The 20,898-nt window shown below is 30.3% G+C and overlaps 2 protein-coding genes across 2 annotated transcripts; one reads left to right on the top strand and one right to left on the bottom strand.

The window, feature by feature from the left end:
* The first annotated feature begins 10,710 nt into the window (after positions 1–10,710).
* Positions 10,711–15,022, top strand: LOC106767772 (protein trichome birefringence-like 43). The gene is made up of 4 exons (XM_014652721.2): positions 10,711–11,124; positions 14,029–14,200; positions 14,279–14,454; positions 14,531–15,022. The coding sequence occupies exons 1-4, from the start codon at positions 10,883–10,885 to the stop codon at positions 15,012–15,014; spliced, it is 1,074 nt and encodes a 357-aa protein (XP_014508207.1). The 5' UTR covers positions 10,711–10,882; the 3' UTR covers positions 15,015–15,022.
* A 269-nt stretch (positions 15,023–15,291) lies between these two features.
* LOC106766052 (egg cell-secreted protein 1.1) lies at positions 15,292–16,036 on the bottom strand. The gene has a single exon (XM_014650814.2). The coding sequence runs from the start codon at positions 15,787–15,789 to the stop codon at positions 15,406–15,408; it is 384 nt and encodes a 127-aa protein (XP_014506300.1). The 5' UTR covers positions 15,790–16,036; the 3' UTR covers positions 15,292–15,405.
* Between the last annotated feature and the right edge of the window lie 4,862 nt (positions 16,037–20,898).

Consider the following 20,898-nt stretch of genomic DNA (forward strand, 5'->3'; position numbering starts at 1 on the left):
TGCTATTTTGTTCCCGGGCATATATGGATACGGGTCGGGCCCGAAAAAAAAATTTACGTGCTAACAAATTTTAAAATAATAACTATAAATTTCATTAAAAATATATTCAGATATTAAATTTTATATATCGAATTAGTATATATAGAAATTAAAATCAATTTGATAGTGTTTAATTTTCTCGTGTTAATTTAAAATATATAATATTCAGATTTTAGAAACTGTGTTTTGTAATTTTTCTTTAGTGTACATATTCTTTCATCATTTTTATTATCTTTTAATTTTAAAATATAATTAAAGATAAAATAAGAATATAAAATATATACACAGCTATAAATATGCTTTTAATTTAAAAATCTGATAAAAAGTAAATTAGAAACATGATATATGAAATGCCATAATCTATTTAGTTATCTCTCTTGATATAAATATTTTTCTTCTTTTTAATTTGAAAACATAATTAAGAATAAAATAAAAATATGAAATATTTATAAAAAAATAAAAATTTGTCTTCCTTCAATTTTTTTTTCCTCCAAAATGAAATAATTTTGTGAAATGTTTTCATAAAATTTATTTTTATAATCGTGTCACCAAATTTTAAACTGTCGCATTAGCCACATGGAATTTTTCCATCGTGGCAATTTAAATATGTCAGATCAAAGTTCTCGATAGTTTATTTATTAGAAAATAAAATTTACATTATCACATCATTTTTAAGGTAAAAACAAGTGTAATAAGCTTTTTACTATTTCAAAGAAAAAGGTTTAACAATAATGAAAGGAAAATATACTTGAACAACATATTTTTTGACAACATTTAAACACGAAATACATGTCTTAATACTATTGGTCTACGTGGAAATTGAATTTAAAATGATTAGTGACATGGCAAGGAGAGAAAGAAATGGTAGATTTTGAAATTGGATTTCATATGCGAATTTGAAGGAGAGAGTTGCACCATCACGAGAGAGAAGCTCACTCGCGAACGTGCCACCACCGTCGCTTAGTTCTAGTGCTAACCAGCTATGATTTGCATGAGTATCTCCTTTCATTGATTGTGTTGTTTTCAAACACTGTTGTTGTTGTGGTTGTTGTATGGTTAGAAGCAAAGCTTAATCTGTTGCAATAAAAATAAATATTTTGTATCGTTTAGCAATGAACTGATGGCAGGTGATTGGCCTGTTTTAATAGATGATTTTGTCGAGCATATGTACAGGTTTGGATTCTTTATGACCAAATAAAGCATCTTAAATAGATGGGGAACTGAAGCTTTAATGGTTATGGGTATATGTATGTGTTTTAATGTTTTCTACCGAAGGGTAGTAATAGTAATGCCTGAACCACACGGGTATCATGGATGATTTTAGGAATCATGCACTTTTGTGAAACTCGATTACGAGAGTGTTGTACTGAATCTGAAATATGTTTGTTGTTACCCCTTCAATATTTTTGAACACTGATTGAACTTATCCCAGATTCTTTGTAAGATCAGACCTTGTCCATCCTTTTACCTCAATTTTTCTATCAAAAGTAGTTTAGAATTTGGTCATTGTTGTTTGTAGTGTAAAACTGTTTTGTGACAAAAATTATTAATCAAGTTACTTAGACACTACTTTCATAAATATTCTCTCTATTTACCACTTGATTTTCTTGAAAGGATATTGCTTGGTTTGAATTAGAGTAATCAAGTTTTGATGTGATAGAATTTCCTAATTTCTGGTTATATAGACACATAGAATAGATTTGTAGCAGATGTCAAAGAAAATTTGCAGTTCAGTGCTCCTGTTTTGATAAAATTTTCTAAGCTAAAATATGAAATCTTCTTTCTTGTGATCAAATTATTTGATAACTAACTGCTGCTTTCCAGTAGGTTCTTCTTGATAAAGAGAAACGGGTTGCCTCAGTGGACAGAGAGGTTGATGATGGTATAGAAACTGTGCGTCTGAACTTACTAGCAGTAATAACGTGTCATATTCTTTTATCCACCATATCTATATTTCTAAGAAGCCTTGCCTTTTTATACTTGCTCTCATCTGGGTTTATCTTTATCACTTGGTGGTGACCTAAGACCCATTTATTTTATATTTTCTTTTCATTTCTTTCGTAACTAAATTTCAATTAACCAATTAGATCATGAAGTAACGTACAATATCATCAAGCCTCTGAAAATTATTTTAAAATAGATTTAAGAAAGTATTTTTAACAATAGTCAAATGGTTGAGAGATAATCAAATTTCTTTTAGAAACAAAAATTCTCAGATAAAACAAAAGGAATAAAAAAGAATAAAAACAAAATAAATTTCAATTACATAGTAAATAAATGACTTACTATTGAATACTTGAAATTAAAAATTGAACTTTTTTATGTGAAAAAAATAACTAATAAATAAAAATATCAGAAATGAGTAAAATAATGGAATGTGAGACTTAAAAAAATATATTTTGTTTATAATACTTGAATATAATTATAAAAGAAATATAATTGAATTTATGTAAGAAGAAAAATATTTTAAAGATATATATGAATTTTGTAAATATGAAATCAACTAAACAATTAAAAGAAAGAAGAAAAGAATTATATATATATATATATATATATATATATATATATATATATATATATTGGTTTCAGTTGGTATATTTTAACAATGTGTACCTATAGTAGACAAAAATATCCTCATATATTATGAATTCTAAGTTTTAAAGTCAAGGATATTTAAATAATTTTCATTCTCAAAACTAAAAAAAAGAAAAAAGAAACCCTTACTCACCTCTCTTATTCCTCTCAATCCTTTCTCTTTCATCTTTTTCACTCCAACATTTGCTCTGTCATCTCTACTGTAGCCCTAATTAAAAAAAAATTAGTTAAGCAATTTCTTACAAAAAAAATGATTTTATAATGAGTTTTCATTTTATAATTTTTGTCTTATCTAATTTTATCTAATTTTCACAAGCATAATGACATTTGAAGGAATTGGTAATTCGTCTGAAAAAAAAAATCAGAAACACTCGCTATTAAACAATTTCTTACAAAAACTGATTTTATAATGAGTTTTAATTTTATAATTTTTGTCTTTGTCTAATTTTATCTAATTTTCACAAGCATAATGACATCACAAGGAAATGGTAATTGGTCTGAAGGTTTTTTAAGAGATGACGATTCAACATTTGTAGATAATGAAATTAGAAAGGTTAGTGAAGATGATGAAATTGAAGAGATCTTGAATGAACCTTTGCCTGAAGGCGAATATGCCAATGACTCAATTCTTTACAAAGGTAAATTGTTTAACGACGAGTATTTCTAATTTTTTTTTCAGTTGGATCTACCATAGATGATAGAGAAAAGGTTGGAGTGAGAGAGATAAGAGAGAAAGGATTGAGAGGAATGAGAGAGCTGAGTAAGGGTTTTGGGGTTTCTTTTTTTTTTTTTAGAATGAAAATTATTTAAATATCCTTAACTTTAAAACTTAGAATCCATAATATATTAGGATATTTTTGCCTATTATAATCTGGTACACATTATTAAAATGTACTTACTGAAAAACATACGTGCGTTAACAAACCCCATATATATATATATATATATATATGGGTTAAATATGTTTTTTATCCCTAAAGTATCACAAGATTTTGGATTTAGTCCCTACTTGAAACTTTGATGGCTTTTAACCTTCTTAGTTTTGAAACTATTATTATTAGTCCTTAAAATTGAAGGGCATTAGATTTTGGCTAACACCAAACCACATGTAATGCCTGCTTACTCTTGTGACTCGTAATTGTGTGCCACGTTACTCTTTACTGGACTACAAACAACGAACCTTCATAACCACCGTGAAATCAACTCCATCATTCATCTTCATCACCTTCAAAACTAGAAATCAAAAAAATCCCAATTGCTAAGAAACCCTAGAATCATCATCCTTCTCGCATCGGACCACCACGCTGTCACCAACAACCACCTTGCATCGCGTCATGGGCCTCCCCATCGAAATCCAGCAACCTCCAAAATGAAAATCACAAGTTACTCGTGCAAGATTCACATGAATCATAAATTGAAAACAGAATCCGCAGCGTCTTCATCTTCGCGGAAAACCCAGAATTGTGCCACTGTTTGTTGCTTCTGTGTTTCTGGTTGCAGGTTTTTGGAGGTGCATTAATGGTAGAAATTGAATTTGCAGGTCCGGTGATTGTGGGGAACGTGGCGGCGGCGAGGAGATGAACTGATTTGCACAATTTGAGTTCGCACGTTTGTGATTTTCTTTGGTTTTGATTTTCTGGGTGGCTCTGACGGATGACTCTGCCAGGAGATTCTTATATACTGTTCTTGGTGTATTTCTTGAATTTTATTTTGTGTAGTTCTATTCTGCAAGTGTATAATATATCTTTTAGAAATGGTGTTTCATTTGATGCTAACTAAATAAAAATGTTTTCATTTCAGCTCTGCGTACATATGGAGTGTGGGTTGTATTGTAAGTGAGATGACCACTGGAAAGCCTCCCTGGAATCAGCAATACCAACAAGAGGTATCTCATTATGAGTCCTTAAATTATGCTTAAGGTGCTCACTGAATCTACTAAAAGAAAAAATTTTCAGGTTGTTGCTCTCTTCCATATAAGGACAACTAAGTCTCATCCACCAATCCCTGATCATCTTTCTACTGCAGCAAAAGATTTTATGCTAAAATGTTTGCAGAAGTAGGTTTCATCCGCTTTTCTTGCATTACAAATTCCTAGTTTTAGTGTGTTTCTTTGTGATTAATATACTTGTCTTAAAGCATATGATGGAAGATTCATCAACTAAACATTATTGAGTTTTTATTTTTTTTTTGTGGGTGGAGTGGGGTGTGGGGAGAAAGATCCATCAACACATTTCTATATTAAAAGTGACTTAATATTCAATTTATGCGTTGTGTGTAAAAGATAGAATATATGCCTAGTATGCTTTCTTTTCAAAGTTTGTTTATTAGATTACAAAAATCATGTAAATTTATAATCCTTTTGTAGGGAATCAGTCTTGAGGTCATCAACATCAGGACTGTTGTAGGTGATTCTTCAAGCATTTCTCTTTTAGACTGCGCATCTGAAGTGTGTAATATTTTTGTATAGCCATTTTAGTAATGCAAGATATTGATTGGTAGTAGACTCTACTTTTTAGGTATGTCTCTTTGCCGGTTTTCGGTGATCTCTACAGCGGGTGGTTGTGGCGCGGCAACAAGGATAGTGCGATTTGTTCGATTTGGGTTTCGTGCAGGTTTCCGGTGCGGTAGTTGTCATGGTTAAAGGTAGTGATTTGGTGGTTTTTGTGGTGGTTGGCAGTGGCCATGAAGGTGGCGGCACAAGGAAAGAAAAAAGAAAACATGGTAGATAATAAACTCATACTTGACATCAGAGGTGAGCTGGCTTTTAGCCACGTCAAACAAAAGTTCACACCTTCCATTTTTAAGGAATATTTATAATAGTTTCAATATTATGAAAACTAAAACTCATCAAAGTTTCGAATAGAGACTAAAACCAAAATTACATGATAGTTAAGAGACTAAAAATATATTTAAGTATATATATATTAGCAAAGGTATAAAAAGAAAGATGAGGTGTCTATATATCAAGCTATCGTATCCTCAGATTAAGAAAATAAAATATTATTTAATCCCAAACTCAATCAATACGAAAATTCTCTCTAATTGTAAACAAATTGGAACAATACCCATTTAAACGGATTTATGTGTCATATATAATTTTGCAATCTCCATTTATAAAGAAGGAAATAGATACGTTGAAATAAAATATTATAATATTAAACATTTATGACAAATATTAATACAATTATAATAATGTTTTTAAATTTTGAATTTATCTTTTATTTCTAATTTAAATTATTTTTTTTAATTTTATCTTTCTATTTTTAAAAAAACAAGAAAAAAAATCCTCTAAAAATTCGAATTATGGAGAACCGAATTTCAAAAGAATTTTTGACCAAACCTGGCTCCCTTAAAGAAATAATATTCTATTAGATCCATTTGAGAACGTTTTTAAAAATATATTATTTAAGGACAAATTTGATGACATTAATTATTCAAAATAATTTGAACTAAAACTTATTATTATTATTATTATTATTATTATTATTATTATTATAATGGTTTGTAGAAAAGATGATTGAATAATAAAAGATAAATTTAAAATTTTACAACATTATTATTATAAGGATATGAAAATAAGTCAAGGGCTGATTAGCCTTATGTTTAGACAGTCCAGCCCATAAAGATTAAGGGCACTATGACTTGGGCTTCTCTAAAAGTCAAATTCTTCATTTAGTCATTTTTCCTTCTCTCTAGAAACCCTTTCACATAGTTGCTCTGCCTTCTCTCTAGAATCTCAGCTCATCGAATTGTTTAATTTTTGGTTTGAAGGGCTTAAGCATGCACGACGTCAAGAGCTTCACTTTGAACCGATCAGTTTCTCAATATCCTTCCGGTAAGTGGTTTTTCTATTTCCCTCCGCCATTTTGATACCTAAGGTTTGGGGTCCTACTGATTTCATGCAGTTATAGTTGTCCTCATTCTAATTTCTGTTAAGCCATAACTCTAAGAACTATTTTCTACTGCCAATATGGGGTTTATAGGTGTTGTTGTGTTCTGTCTGGGTGAGACTCTGTTAGGGCGTCTTCAAACTAGCTGTACTTTATTAGATCCATTTGAAAATGTTTTTAAAAATATATTATTTAAGGACAAATTTGATGACATTAATTATTTAAAATAATTTGAACTAAAACTTATTATTATTATTATTATTATTATTATTATTATGGTTTGTAAAAAAGATGATTGAAATAAAAGATAAATTTAAAATTTTACAACAATATTATTATAAGGACATGAACATAAGTCAAGGACTGATAGGCCTTTAGGCAGTCCAGCCCATAAAGATTAAGGGCACATGACTTAGTAGGGGCTTCTCTAAAAATCAAATTCTTCATTTAGTCATTTTTCCTTCTCTCCAGAAACCCTTTCACATAGTTGCTCTGCCTTCTCTCTAAAATCCCAGCTCATTGAACCGTTTAATTTTTGGTTTGTAAGGGCTTAAACATGCACGACGTCAATAGCTTCACTTTGAACATATCAGTTTCTCAATATGCTTCCGATAAGTGGTCTTTCTGTTTCTCTCTGCCATTTTGATACCTAGGGTTTGAGGTTGTACTTAGAGTTGTCCTCATTCTTATTATAATTTTGATTAAGTCATAACTCTAAGAACTATTTTCTACCGCCAAAATGGGGTTTATAGGTGTTGTTGTATTCTGTTTGGGTGAGACTCCGTTAGGGCATCTTCAAACTAGCTGTACTTTGAGAAACCCAGGTAAGATGAGCTAATTATTTTGTAGGAATTTATTTTATAAAATATCATAACAATTATATATATTATTAAATAATATGAAAATATAAGTTAGGAAAGCATGATATATATTATATTAATATAATAGGGATATATAAGATGCATGGGTGTACGTATGATATAAATTGTTATCAATATTTATATATAAAAGAAAGTATGAGATATATTATATTAATATATTATATATAAGAGATGCAAGAGAGTAAATATAATAATAAATTATATTAAAATAATATTGCTTTTCATAAACTTGGTAAACCTTCCAAACCATGCTCTTGGGGATTGTTTTCATCCATATAGAGCCTTCTTTAATTTGCAAACATTCATTCCATTTGAATCTGTCATGCCTGGTAGAGAATCCATATAAATTTCTTCTGAAATTTCTCCATGTAGGAAAGCATTTTTCACATCAAATTGTAGAAGAGGCCAATCTTGGTTTGCAACTAGCGACAAAAGTATTCTCACAGTATTGAGCTTGGCTATCGATGCGAACGTCTCTTGGTAATATACACCATAAGATTTAGTGTAACCTTTAACCACAAGTCGTGCTTTATACCTCTCAATAGTTCCATCAGCTTTATGCTTAATTGTAAAGACCCATGTGCAGCCCACAGTTTTCTTCCCTCTTGTTAAGGACACAAGATCCCAAGTGTTGTTTTTTTCTAAAGCTATCATCTCCTCAACCATTGCATCGGTCCATCTAGGATCTGCCAAAGCTTCCTGTACATTACTAGGAATAGAAATTGAAAATAATTGAGATACAAATGATGCATATGATTAAGATAACCTGTGAGATGACACATATTTACTAATGGGATATTTAAATTTGGCTTGGAGGTCTGGTTCATATTTAGCTGNAGGTTGACCACGGTTAGAACGAGGTGGAAGATTATATTGAACAGTAGTAGACTCAGTGTTTGGTATGCTGGTGGTTTCAGGCAAACAAGAATCAATTTCATCTAAATTAGTATTATCAGAGATAGGATCAGAAGGTACCTCTGAAGGTCAAGATGAACTTGTGGAGAAGATTGAGCCAATTGGTTATGATCAGAAGACACTGTATTATCCAGAAAAGAAGTGTCCATATTTAGGATTGGCTCACTTGTTGCAGAATGATCCTCACACAATAATATATAATCAAACATACTAACATCATGATTATGCACTTCACTTTCATTGCCTCCCTGAAGTGGAGAATCAACATAAAAAAATTCATGCTCATTAAATGTCACATCCATAGAAATATAAAATTTCTTTCATGGTGGATGGTAAGCACGATAACCTTTTTGAGTTGATCCATACAAAAAAAAACACATTTGATCGCTCGTTCTTCAAGCTTTGTACGTCGATGTAGGTGTAAGTGAACACATATAACACATCGAAAAATATGAGGTGGTAAATAAACTATGGGAGGAAGGATACAATGATCAGAGAGAACACATCATAAGGCCTTCGAAAGTTAAGCACACTAGAAGGGGTTCGATTAATTAAAGAAACGGTAGATCTCACAACCTCACCCCTTAAATGAGATGGGACATTACCACCTATCAAAAGTGATCTTGTCACCTCTAATATATATCTATTTTTCCTCTTAGCCACTAAATTGTTTTGTGGTGAATAAGGACATGTAGTTTGATGCAAGATGCCTTTAGAGTTCATGATCTCTATTAATTCAGTCTTAAAATATTCCCCTCCATTGTCTGATCGAATGACCTTAATAGATGTGTTAGATGATAGAATGAACGAACCACATCACACACCTCACTTTTATGTTTAAGCAAATATACCCAGGTTACCCGAGTACAATCATCAACAAAACTGATAAACCATTTTTTTCCATTATATGCAGATTGCGGGGCATGACCCGAAACATCTGTGTGAATTAATGAAAAAGGAAAATCAGTTTTGTTATTGCTTAAAGGAAACACAACACAATGATTTTTTTGCCAAAATACAAGTTTCACAACAAAAATCAGAAATATTGCATTTATGAAATAGTGATGGAAATAATTTTTTTAAATAATCAAAAAAGGGATGTCCCAACTGTTTATGCCACAACCAAATTTCTTTTTTGTTTTTATCTTGTATGTAATCATTCGCAACACAAGCCAATCTTCTTTTATGGTTTTGTTGTGAGACATTTTCAAGATAATACAGTCCTTCACTCTTTCTACCAATGATAACCTTCTCCTTGGAATGGATGTTCTGAAAAGGACAATGGGTTGGGTAAAACAAGGCAACACAAGAATGTGATTTGGTTAACTTGCTGACGGAGATAAGATTACAATTTAATGTAAGAACAAATAAAACATCAAGAATCGATAAAGAAGGTGAAAGGGATATAGTACTTATACCTTCAATAGGAGATGAGACCCCATTTGCATTAATAATAACAGTTTTAGAACAATTAGAGGAAAAATTAGTAAATATATGAGGATCACAAGTCATATGATCAGTATCACCTGAATCAATTATTCAATTATTCAATCACTATCCTTAGTAACAACAAAAATATTAAGAGCAAAGTTATATATACCTGACTTGGTCACAAATCCGGCAGTAGTAGAAATATAACTCTTGGAAGCANCGGAAGTTCCAGAATCATGTTTCTCCGATTGATTGTCATCGAAAGAAGTCATCAGAAATATTCAATGAAAAAAAGCACTGATTCCTAAACTTTAGAGGATATCAGTGTTTGACTCTTGATACCATAATAAAAGGTTTAAAGAATAATTCTGATGTTTATTTCAAGGAATAAAGTACTATATATATACATACATACAAGGATCCTATAATCTTTCATCTATGAAAGGAAAGACATGTGCATAAATCTGCACAAATTATAATAATATCTAAAATATAGCTAACATAATATTTGATTGTCTAATATCCTTTAATAGAATATTTGACATATCTTAACATTTGAGACGTCCCAATTATCAGTGATCATAAATAATTTTTTTTATTATACTTTTATTTTTTAGGAAATTAATAATAACAAATTTAATTTCAAATTAAATTAAAAAATCATAAATTATACTTTATGTCATCCTTTTCACAAAGTAATTAAAATTTAAGTCAAGTTTTTAATTAATTATTTAAATAATTTTTCCATAATTTATTTTGCTCTCTCATTTAGAAAAAAAACTAAAAAATACAGTAAATAGGTTGATTTGGAAAAATAATACTCAGTAAATCTATTTAGGGATTTTTTCTTTAAAGGTAAATATTATCTTGGAAAAAAAGTTATTGATGGTAAGTCTTAATTAAAATGCATTAATGATATTTTTTTCTTCTCTCATATGCCCAAGCGGCAGTTGATTCTTTGTCAGAAAACAGCACAAACAAAGTTTTGAAACTGCTTTCTTCAATCATCTTGCGTCATATTTACATAACTCAAATTCCAAACATCACCATCCTCTATCGATATTCATTATAAATACTCCTTCTGATCCACCTTTAACCACACTTCTCTTCTTCCACCATTGTTTCAGCTCCATGGGGTGGTCTTCCTCCATATCTGTTGTGCTGTTTCTTACCCTTCTCATTCATGGTATAAGATCTGCAGAGAATGGTTGCAACTTGTTCGAAGGAAGCTGGGTTTATGATGATTCATACCCTCTTTATCATAGCTCAATGTGTCCCTTTATAGAGCCGGCATTTGATTGTGAAAAGAATGGCAGACCAGATAAGTTCTATCTCAACTATAGATGGCAACCAACGGGGTGTAACATAACGAGGTACATGTCTGCATTCTTCTCTCTTTCTGTCTCTTTTCTTTTTATCAGTGCATGCCATTTTATTGTTTTTCTCACTACTCTTTCTGGTGGACATAGATTCACCAATGCATGTTTTTTGCTTCAGATTCATGTTTTTTCTGCTTCCAGAATTACGTCTTTTCAGTTTTAAATGATATGTTGACTTTTACACTTCATCCACCATCATAGATAGGAGTTCTGGTTTTTTCTTAAAAGAGTCGAGCCACTTTCAAGTTTATATGTTCTTTTGCTGATAAAAACAACCCATCCATTTTAAGAGAAATTCTTTCTCACATATTGAATTACAAGAATATATATATATATATATATATATATATATATATATATATATATATATATATATTTCAGACTGTTTTCCTTTTATTATTTATTAAACGCATTGGGTATAATAAATGTTATTGCTTTATGAAAATTTAAGTTGGTATATTTTAAAAGGTTTAATTAATAATTTTGTCATATATTTCTTTTGTATTCAATTAATATTTATGAAATACATTTATGTCAAATTGACATTAATATTTCCCTTTTAAGAATATTATATGTTAAAATTAGGAATTTCTTTTATATTGAAGTTTTCTATTTCCGTTTTTCATCATTTTTTTTCAAACCTATATTAACAAGTATGGCAACTCAATTAAGTGTAAATATATGCATATGTACACAAGTGCATTTTATGATAATTAATTGTTAATGTTTATCAAGAAATAAAAAACATATTAAAAATAGATGTATTAATATTTTTTAGTAAAGGTGAATGAAAGAGGAGTAGAGACAGTACTACTTAATATTAATCATAAGAATTATAATAAATAACATTACTTTTAGTAATTACAGAATTAATGTATTCTACATAAGAAAGTTAGAAAGTAAGGAAATCTCCATTAGAGAAAGAGAGATAAAATTATTTGATAAATAAATAAATAAATAAATTACACTGAGAGAGAAAATAGGAGTTATTTCCAATATTTTGTTTCACAGTTTTTTTATAATAATTTTACCTTTCATCTCTTTGTATCACAATATTGTATTAAAAGTGTGTATAAATACAAAGTTACATTTGAATTTTCTGTTTTAGTTTTAGATGGAAGAATACAATAGAGAAAGACAAGAGTCCTCAGTAGCCAGTAATTTTTTTTTTTTTTCTTTGGTGAGGTTGAAGCCTAGATAAAATAAAATAACAAGTATTAATTAAAATATCAAGTTATATTTTTTTATTAAATATCTTTATATATCACAAATAATAGTGATATTGCATCAGAACTAATATAGGTGTCAATTTTTTTTTTTTATATTCCACCCTCTAAAGTGCACTTAGAATATCTGGAAAATGTTTTGCACATAATTCCCCCAGATTTCTCTTCTCCATATTTTGTTGGTAATTTTGAACTATAACAAAGCTTTCTTGTTACTAAACTTTTTTGCCATGTTAGAACCAGAAAACAATTACAGTCAGAAGAGAAAAATTATAGAAATTTTCATTTTCTGGCATGTCCTTCCATATATAGAAAGAAAAATTCTTGACATTGAATTACAAGGTAGTATCTTTATAACTAGTACTCTTTCTTCAAGTAATGAAATTCCCTTTGTTTTGGGAAATATATGAAGAGTACAGATTAACAACTAATTCATATAAGTGAGCCTTATATTGGTAAAAGACCTTTGTCAAATACTGACTTTATGATGTAAAAATAAAAATCAAGAACATTGAAATTAATAATATGTGATAACTTAAAAAGGAAAATATTTGAATCATGAAAGGACCTTTTACTTGTTTCTTATGACAAAATGTAGAGTTAGTGATATGTGGTAGCAAATCACTTTTACAAGTAAGCTGCATGACTCAGTTTTGTTTGTGATTTTAGAAATCTTGAAATAGAGTTTGATAGTGTATCTAATTTTATTTCCTCACACTTTTTCCATACTTTATGTTAAATAGGTTAAAATCCATTTTTGTACTAATTTTTATAAAAAAGTTTAATTAGATTCTTAATCTTTATTTGATTTAATTTTGTCTTTTTAGTTTTTTAAAATGATTCCATTTACGTTATGTTAGAAAGACGTTAGATTTCCATAATAATCTATGTATCAAATTACTTCATTTTAAAAATTTTATTTAGTTTTTACGTAGAGTGATTTGATGTATAAATTATAACAAAAATCTAAAATTAATATAATGAAAATATCTAATTGGATAATTTTAAAAATTAAAAAACTAAATTATTAAATGAAATAAAAAATAGGGATTTAATTGAATTTTTTATAAGAATTTGAGGAAAGAAAAAGATTTTAGCCTTAAAAATATAACTTCAATTTGGACAAATTTCCATTTCATTGCTACCATTTCATAAATAAATACTTTTATTGATTTAAAATGTTTCTTATTAAAAAATGAGAAGGGAAGAAAAAAACAATATACTAAACCAATGGTCATCGTTATTCATGTCAGAACCAGCCATCTCCAGTTAATTGATTAAACTCTTCAGATTTTTCTTCTAAACCATTATTCATATCTGATCCATTAAGGAATAATAATATATTATGTTTATGGTTTTGAGAAATTATCTTTGACAATGAAGGTTTTTAAGATTTATGTTACTACAACTGCAACTGTAGCAACAATTTGTCACAATGATAAGAATGCAATGAAACTGTGATCTTATTGTAAAACTTTGATTATGTTTTTCTTTTTATGTTTGAAACCTTAATTTTGACTGTTTTTAGAACACTCCAATTAGGTAATAAGGTTGTTAGGGATGTATGTATGTTTGAACTACTTCATAAATTCAGTGCTTTCAACAAAATTTGTCCTCAATTAGGATCATTTGAAAGATATGTAAGATGTGTCTGAATGAAACTGTTGTGCAGATTCAATGGTGAAGATTTCTTAACAAGACTGAGAGGGAAGAGTCTGATGTTTGTGGGTGACTCTTTGAGTTTGAACCAATGGCAGTCACTCACTTGCATGCTTCACGTAGCTCTGCCATCTGCTCCATATTCAATAGTAAGGAATGGTGGTGTTTCCATTTTCACCTTCAAGGTTAGATCTCCTTTTCTATCTCTCATGGGTTTTTCTGTGCATTAAAAGAGGTTGATAACTGTATGAGATGATTTGCAGAGCTATGGTGTGAAGTTGATGTTCTCACGCAATGCATTTCTGGTGGACATTGTTAGAGAAAAAAATGGTCGAGTTCTAAAACTAGATTCAATTGGAGCTGGTGAAACGTGGAAAGGAGTAGATGTACTGATATTTGACTCTTGGCATTGGTGGCTTCACACGGGAAGAAAACAACCGTATGTAAAACCATACAACACAAGCTTGTTTCACTATCTTCATCATCTTTATCTCTTTCTTCTCATAATTTTGCAGATGGGATTTCATTCAAGATGGAAATCAAACAGTTAGAGACATGGATCGATTGGTCGCATATGAGAAAGCAATGAAAACATGGGCGAAATGGGTTGACGACAATGTTAACCCTGCAGAAACAAGGGTTTTCTTCCAAGGGGTCTCTCCAGATCATGAGAATGCAGAAAACTGGGGTGAACATGCAGGAGAGACATGTTTGAGAGAAAGTAGGCCAGTTTTGGGATCCAAGTATCCAGGAGGAGCAGTTCCAGCAGAGTTGAGCTTACAGAAAGTGATAGGATCCATGAAAAAGACAGTGGAATTGTTGGACCTTACTACACTTTCACAGCTGAGAAAAGATGGTCACCCTTCTATTTATGGTAATGGAGGTCATAGAGGCTTGGATTGCAGCCATTGGTGTCTTCCTGGTGTTCCTGATACTTGGAATCTTCTTCTCTATTCTGCTCTCATGCAAAAATCACTTCCTATTCTTCATTCAAACTAAATTCTCTTCCAGAATAAATATATTTACACAAATAAAAAGTTTATACAATGATAAAAAGTTCTACTTTTTAACACTGAATTCCAAGTGTACTAGCTATTCTTTCCTTCTTTTAAACAATAGATTTTTACATACTTCTTAATATATTTATTTAAAAAACTATTTACATTTATTTAGAAAAGTATTTCTAAACACAGGGCAGGATTTCAGATTCTACCGATTAAATGAGAAATAAATCAAACAAAAATATATTAAGAAGAAAAATGTTTCTGCAAAGAAACACAATCAGATGATATATTAGAAAAGGAACAAACATAGAATTTTATTATTGATTCATGAATGTCTAATGACATTGTTATTCAGTTAAATTTGACACATATACTTTCAAACCCCTTCAAGGATCTACTGATAATGGTGGTGGTGGTGGTGAATGAACAGCCTCATCACAATATCCCTCCAAAACATCAGTTTCTTCAGAGGTAAACCCTAGAGAACCAACAACGTTAGGCCAGCAATCATGTCCAATAACCCTAATAGCTTCACAGCAACTTCGCCCTAGGTAGGTCTCACCATTGAGGAAAAACGTTATGATTTCTCCACTACATGCTTGCATACGCCACAGTGATTCCCAACAGTTCGAGGGTTCACCCTCCACCTTCAACCTAAGAGCAAGGCTTAGAGGGGTAGATGGGTCGGAGAGTGCTCTAGAATCAGCAACAGATGCATTTGCAGTAATCACAAGAACAGTCAAAACAAAGGGTATGCTAGAGAAAGCCATTATCTTTAGCAGAAAACAAGGTGAGTTTTTTTGCTTAGTGTGGATGGTTTTTGGAGAAAACTTGTGTGGGATTTATATAGTGGGGAGAGTGTTAGTAACGGCTGATGTGTGGGGAGATGAAGAGGGTGGAAATAATTATGCAGTGGTTACATAAGGAGAAAGAATAAGGATTTTTCATCTGGTGGATATTAATGTGAGATTTGAAGATTTTCTGTGGAATTTAAATAGAAACTGATTCTGTATTATGCAAGTGTGTCTATTTGTGTTCTTCATATTGGATGATCACTTGTTAGAGATTGTTCAACTCAAATATTCTTTGATGTTAAGAAGATGAAAAGTTAAAAAATAAATGAGTCTGCATAATGAAGGTGAAGAATTCAAAAGTTAATCATTATACGTTACGAGGTGATCAAATTTTAAGACTTATATGAAGGTAATTTATGACATTTAGATAACTTCACTTTTTTCAGTAAAATTTGCATAGATACATAACACTTATCAAAACTTGAGATAAAACTAAGTATAGTGTTAAAAAGTTTAGGTTGATTAGAAATATAGTTAAATTATAATATATAAATATATTTGTGAAAATTGAGTTAAACGTAAATTCTACTACTCTATAAGAATTACTAGTTATATGTTTGCAAGAATTACTATTTATGATTTAGTTCCCGGCACAATAAGTGTCCTCCTTTAAACAAAAAGCAAACGAGTAAGAAAATTATATTTTTTACATATATTACATTGAGGTTACATAATAAGTTGTAAAAATGCCAACAGAATAGAACACGATGAATTTCTTGAGATGTGGGAATTTATGGAGTGTTTATGAGAAACTCAAAACTAGCAAAAGATGACTGAAAGCCACTGACAAAGATGACTGAAGAACACTTAAAGAAGCAACAATGGTCACTATTTCTTTGCTTGTATGCTTTGGAAGTTGCATATACTTGCTAAAATATAGGTTACATTTGGAGAGAGAGAGAGAGGAACAGAGTTTATGAGAAGTTTCTATAGGATATGCCTATGAATAATTGAATGGCTCACAGTACCACACTTTTGAAGTCTCTTTGTCCTTTCTTATTTCGTAAGGTTTTCTTAATTAAATTTTGGTAAAGTCTCCTACTCCGCCCGTTGATGGTTTGAAGAGAATAGTTGAAGTTACCTTTGTTGGAAAGAGGATGACTAAGTTTTAATATCAAGAGGGATGAATTGGTGAGGTTCAAAAATTAGATTCTTTTTAAAATCTTTTTCGCAAAATATAAAGTTTTACAAAATTTATTGAATCGCAAGGAATAAGAAGTTTAAGTGCAGCGAAAACATAAAGTTGAATGTGTAAATTGTAAAGTCGACTTAAAGTAAAAGTGTAGGGAAAGAAAGCAAACACAAAGTTTTTATACTGGTTCGACCTCAATGCTTACATCTAGTGTCCTTCTACAACCAGGAAGCCAATGCACTATATTAGTCAAGGTTTTCACACAAGATTTCTATAGAGACCTCCACGTCAAAATATAGACAATCTATCTAACCCTCTAACTAAAAGTATATGCAACAACACAAAGATCTGCAGCAAGATATCCCTTCTTCTGCAATCTTCAACCTACTTTGAACAATCCTCAAAGTGTACAGAACTCCACGAGTTCACCTCTTGTAATCCCAAGAGGACAACAACATTCTTCCAAAGATTGATAGAAAGTCTTGATCAATATGATGAACACCAGCAGTGCATAATTTGATCAAACAAATAACTAACTAAGTCGAATTCACTACTCGTGCAGTCAACTTAGACACTTCAAATCAGTTTTGAAAAACTTTTCAATGCAAAATTACTCACAACACTTTTGAAAATCTGTGCAAAGTCGCGAGTTTTAATTGACTTACTTCATAATGAAGTCTACTTAAAACTTGCAGTTTTGCCACACAATATAAGTTCAACAAAATGCATGTGGTTTTCTTTTCTTAAACATATGTAATACAATCACAAATGATGTATCAAAAATAAAATCTATGAATATGCATACATATATGAGAATCAACACAAACATGTTCTTTAAGATATCATTCATAATAAAGAATTGAACATGTAATTGTCGCAACCGGAATCGCGACGGGACGACGATCCAAAAAAGAAAACGATTTGATTTTGAAAAAGAGTTTGGAGTCGCCACCATAGTTTATTCTGGAAAACTACAGAAAAACCATAAAATGATAAGGCACGGTCCACGAAAACCAAAGATTGGGTTTGGGAGTCGGTTATGTGTAACGCCTATCCGAAGACAGTACCTTTAATTAAAAAACGCAAACTTGATGTGGTTTTTCAAAATGTTTAATTATCCCTGAAAATAAAATTCTAAAGAAACAAAAATATTTTTTTTATTTTTTGCGCCCGACAAGGATCGACCTTGCTCCTACATATTCTCAAAATGAGAAATCAGGGTTACGTAGTTCTAGTTGAGAGATTCTTTATTATTTGAAAATATTTATTGTGGTATTTGATATAAAAAAAGGGAAAAGGTTCTTAGCACGAGGGCGATGCGTGCGATCACACACATGCTTAAACCTTTAAAACATATTTTATTTTTTTTATAAAAAGGGAAAAGGTCTTAACACGAGGACGATGCGTGCGATTGCTTAAACCTTTAAAACATTTTTATTTTATTTTTATGAAAGGGGAAAAGGTCTTAGCACGAGGACGATGCGTGCGATCACACACGTGCTTAAACCTTTAAAACATATTTTTTTAATTATTTTTATGGAAGAAGAAAATGTTTTATAGCACAAGGACGATGCGTGCGATCACACATGTGCTTTAACCTTTATAATATATTTTATCTTATTTTTACCTTATATTATTTACTTTTTATTTTTCATTTTTTTGTACTAATTTTTTGTAATATTAAAATAATGTTTTTTCATACCTATTTAAAATAAAGTTAAAAAGGAAAATAATGATATTTACGTAAGTCAAAATGATATTTACTTAGCCATTTAGAATAAAAAATAGTAAAATTATTTACGCAAATGTTTTTAAGGAATGTAAAAATATAAACCATATACACTAAAACTGTTTTTTTAATTTTACAATCTTATATTTTTTAGAAAGCAACTGCAAGCAACTACTTTAAAAAACAACGTTACTATAAAAAAAAATTATAAAACTATTTTTTATAATTTTGCAATTTTTATCTTTTTTATTTTTTATAATTTTTATTTTTATTGTTTATATTATAAAATGGGCATGTAATATTGATGTACATTGATGAAACAAATAAATCACAAAAACAAGGGATGAGGGGATATAAAATTACGGGAGTCATATGCAATAAAAACCTGGTAATCAAATAATAAAAATAAAGATCATGAAATAAGATAAAAAAAAGTACAGGTGTAGAGAAAACCAGGGTGCATGCAGCCCGAAGCCTTTTTCTCTCTGTTCCCTTACGTTCTCTTCCCAAAATTGGATTTTTCTCCTCCCATCTTCTTGTTTACAAGGTGCATATTTATATACACACATTTGTACTATTATTGTGATCTTGCCTTAATGGCGAATTAATTATCAATTAGCAAAATAAGGAAATAAATGGTCTTTGAAGAAAAATAAATCATATTTTTCTCTTTAAAAAGAAACTGAATACACAATCAATATATTATTTTTAATTATTGCTTGTAATGATTGTCATAATGTTGATTCAAATTATTACCAAATAAAACAAAATTTCGAAAATATTCTAAAGTGATTTGTCATGCATTAATAGTAATTGCTTATGGGAATTTTTCCAAGGAAATCAAATTCAATTCATCACTTGCAGCACCTCTCCCATTTAATCACCATTCTTTTCTTTTTATTTTATTCCCGTACAGCCCCCTTTTTTCTTTTTTATTCTTTTTCCTTTTCTCTTTTTGTTTTTCTTTTCCCTTTTTTCTCTTTTATTCTTTTTCTTTTTTTTTCTTTTTTTTTTCTTTTTTTAAAATGAATATAAAAAATAAAATCAAATTAAATAATAATAAAGAAAGCTAAATCAAATACCAAATAGTAAAATAAATTAAAAAAAATGAAAAAATAAAAATAAAATAAAAAAACAAGTCCTATTATTTAGTCACCCAGACGAAATTGGGTGTTGACAGTAACACATAACAATACATGTGTTATTAATGTGTTGTCATCATAAAAACCAGAACACTGTGAGATTAAGGTTTAGCTAAATCAACGCTTCCCTTATCAAGGATCTCTCCCTTTTTTGATGATGCACAACCATGATTAATAAGCAACCATGTTTGTACACAACCTTTAAATAGGTGCAAATAGAGCCTTGGGACAAGTACAAATAATAAAAACTAACAATAAAATATCAACTAACTTAAAATAAAATAATACTCTTCTAAATAAAAGGAAAATCAAAACCACCTATTTCTATTTTATCTCAACCAAAATCAAACCAAATATTATTAAACCCAAAACTAATCAAATAAGATTTTAACGAATCCCTAAAATTTAAGTTTATGAAATTTAAGTTTATCTTAACAAAACTTCCCCATAAACTTAAATTTCCATCCTTTATTTTGGCTTTTCACATGTATCATCCCACATTGAGTTTGCTTCTTTAAATCATATTTGACTTCTTCTTTTTTCCTTATGGCCCTTCTATCTTTTAGATTACTTGACCTCTTTTCCCAAACCTCTTCTCCTTATTCTCGAACTCTGTTCCCAGGATCTGAAGTACTTGAACTAGTGGCTAAAATCTCTGTTGTCGGTACGCCTCCAGAACCCAATTAAAGTCTTCAACCATGAGCTTTGATAGGTCCTTCGACTCCTCGACGACGCACACAAAACTCTCGAAATCACCTGTCAATGATTTCAAACTCTTCTCCCCAACTCGGCTGGCAGGCAACGACTCTCTATTTCTTCCAAGTTGATCTGCCACTTTCTCCTTCAAATTTTCAAACTCTATCTCTCTCAGAGTTTGAAACCAGTTTTGCCTATTGTCCCTTGTACGCATCTTTTGAAGATGCATCTTTCGCTATCTTCTCACCGCTCTGGACTCGTCTAGAATATCGTAGAACCTATCCTTCACTCGCGTCTTTTTCACCGTGCAGACTCCAATTACCATA

This window comes from Vigna radiata, chromosome 7 (assembly GCF_000741045.1).
Source record: "Vigna radiata var. radiata cultivar VC1973A chromosome 7, Vradiata_ver6, whole genome shotgun sequence".
In the NCBI taxonomy this organism is placed as follows: domain Eukaryota; kingdom Viridiplantae; phylum Streptophyta; class Magnoliopsida; order Fabales; family Fabaceae; genus Vigna; species Vigna radiata.

Bases quoted from the DNA above. Each gene is read 5' to 3' on its own strand.
- LOC106767772 (XM_014652721.2), top strand. From the start codon at position 10,883: ATGGGGTGGTCTTCCTCCATATCTGTTGTGCTGTTTCTTACCCTTCTC. The intron at 11,125-14,028 runs GTACATGTCTGC...ACTGTTGTGCAG, and splicing joins ACGGGGTGTAACATAACGAG to ATTCAATGGTGAAGATTTCT. The intron at 14,201-14,278 runs GTTAGATCTCCT...GATGATTTGCAG, and splicing joins TTTCCATTTTCACCTTCAAG to AGCTATGGTGTGAAGTTGAT.
- LOC106766052 (XM_014650814.2), bottom strand. From the start codon at position 15,789: ATGGCTTTCTCTAGCATACCCTTTGTTTTGACTGTTCTTGTGATTACT.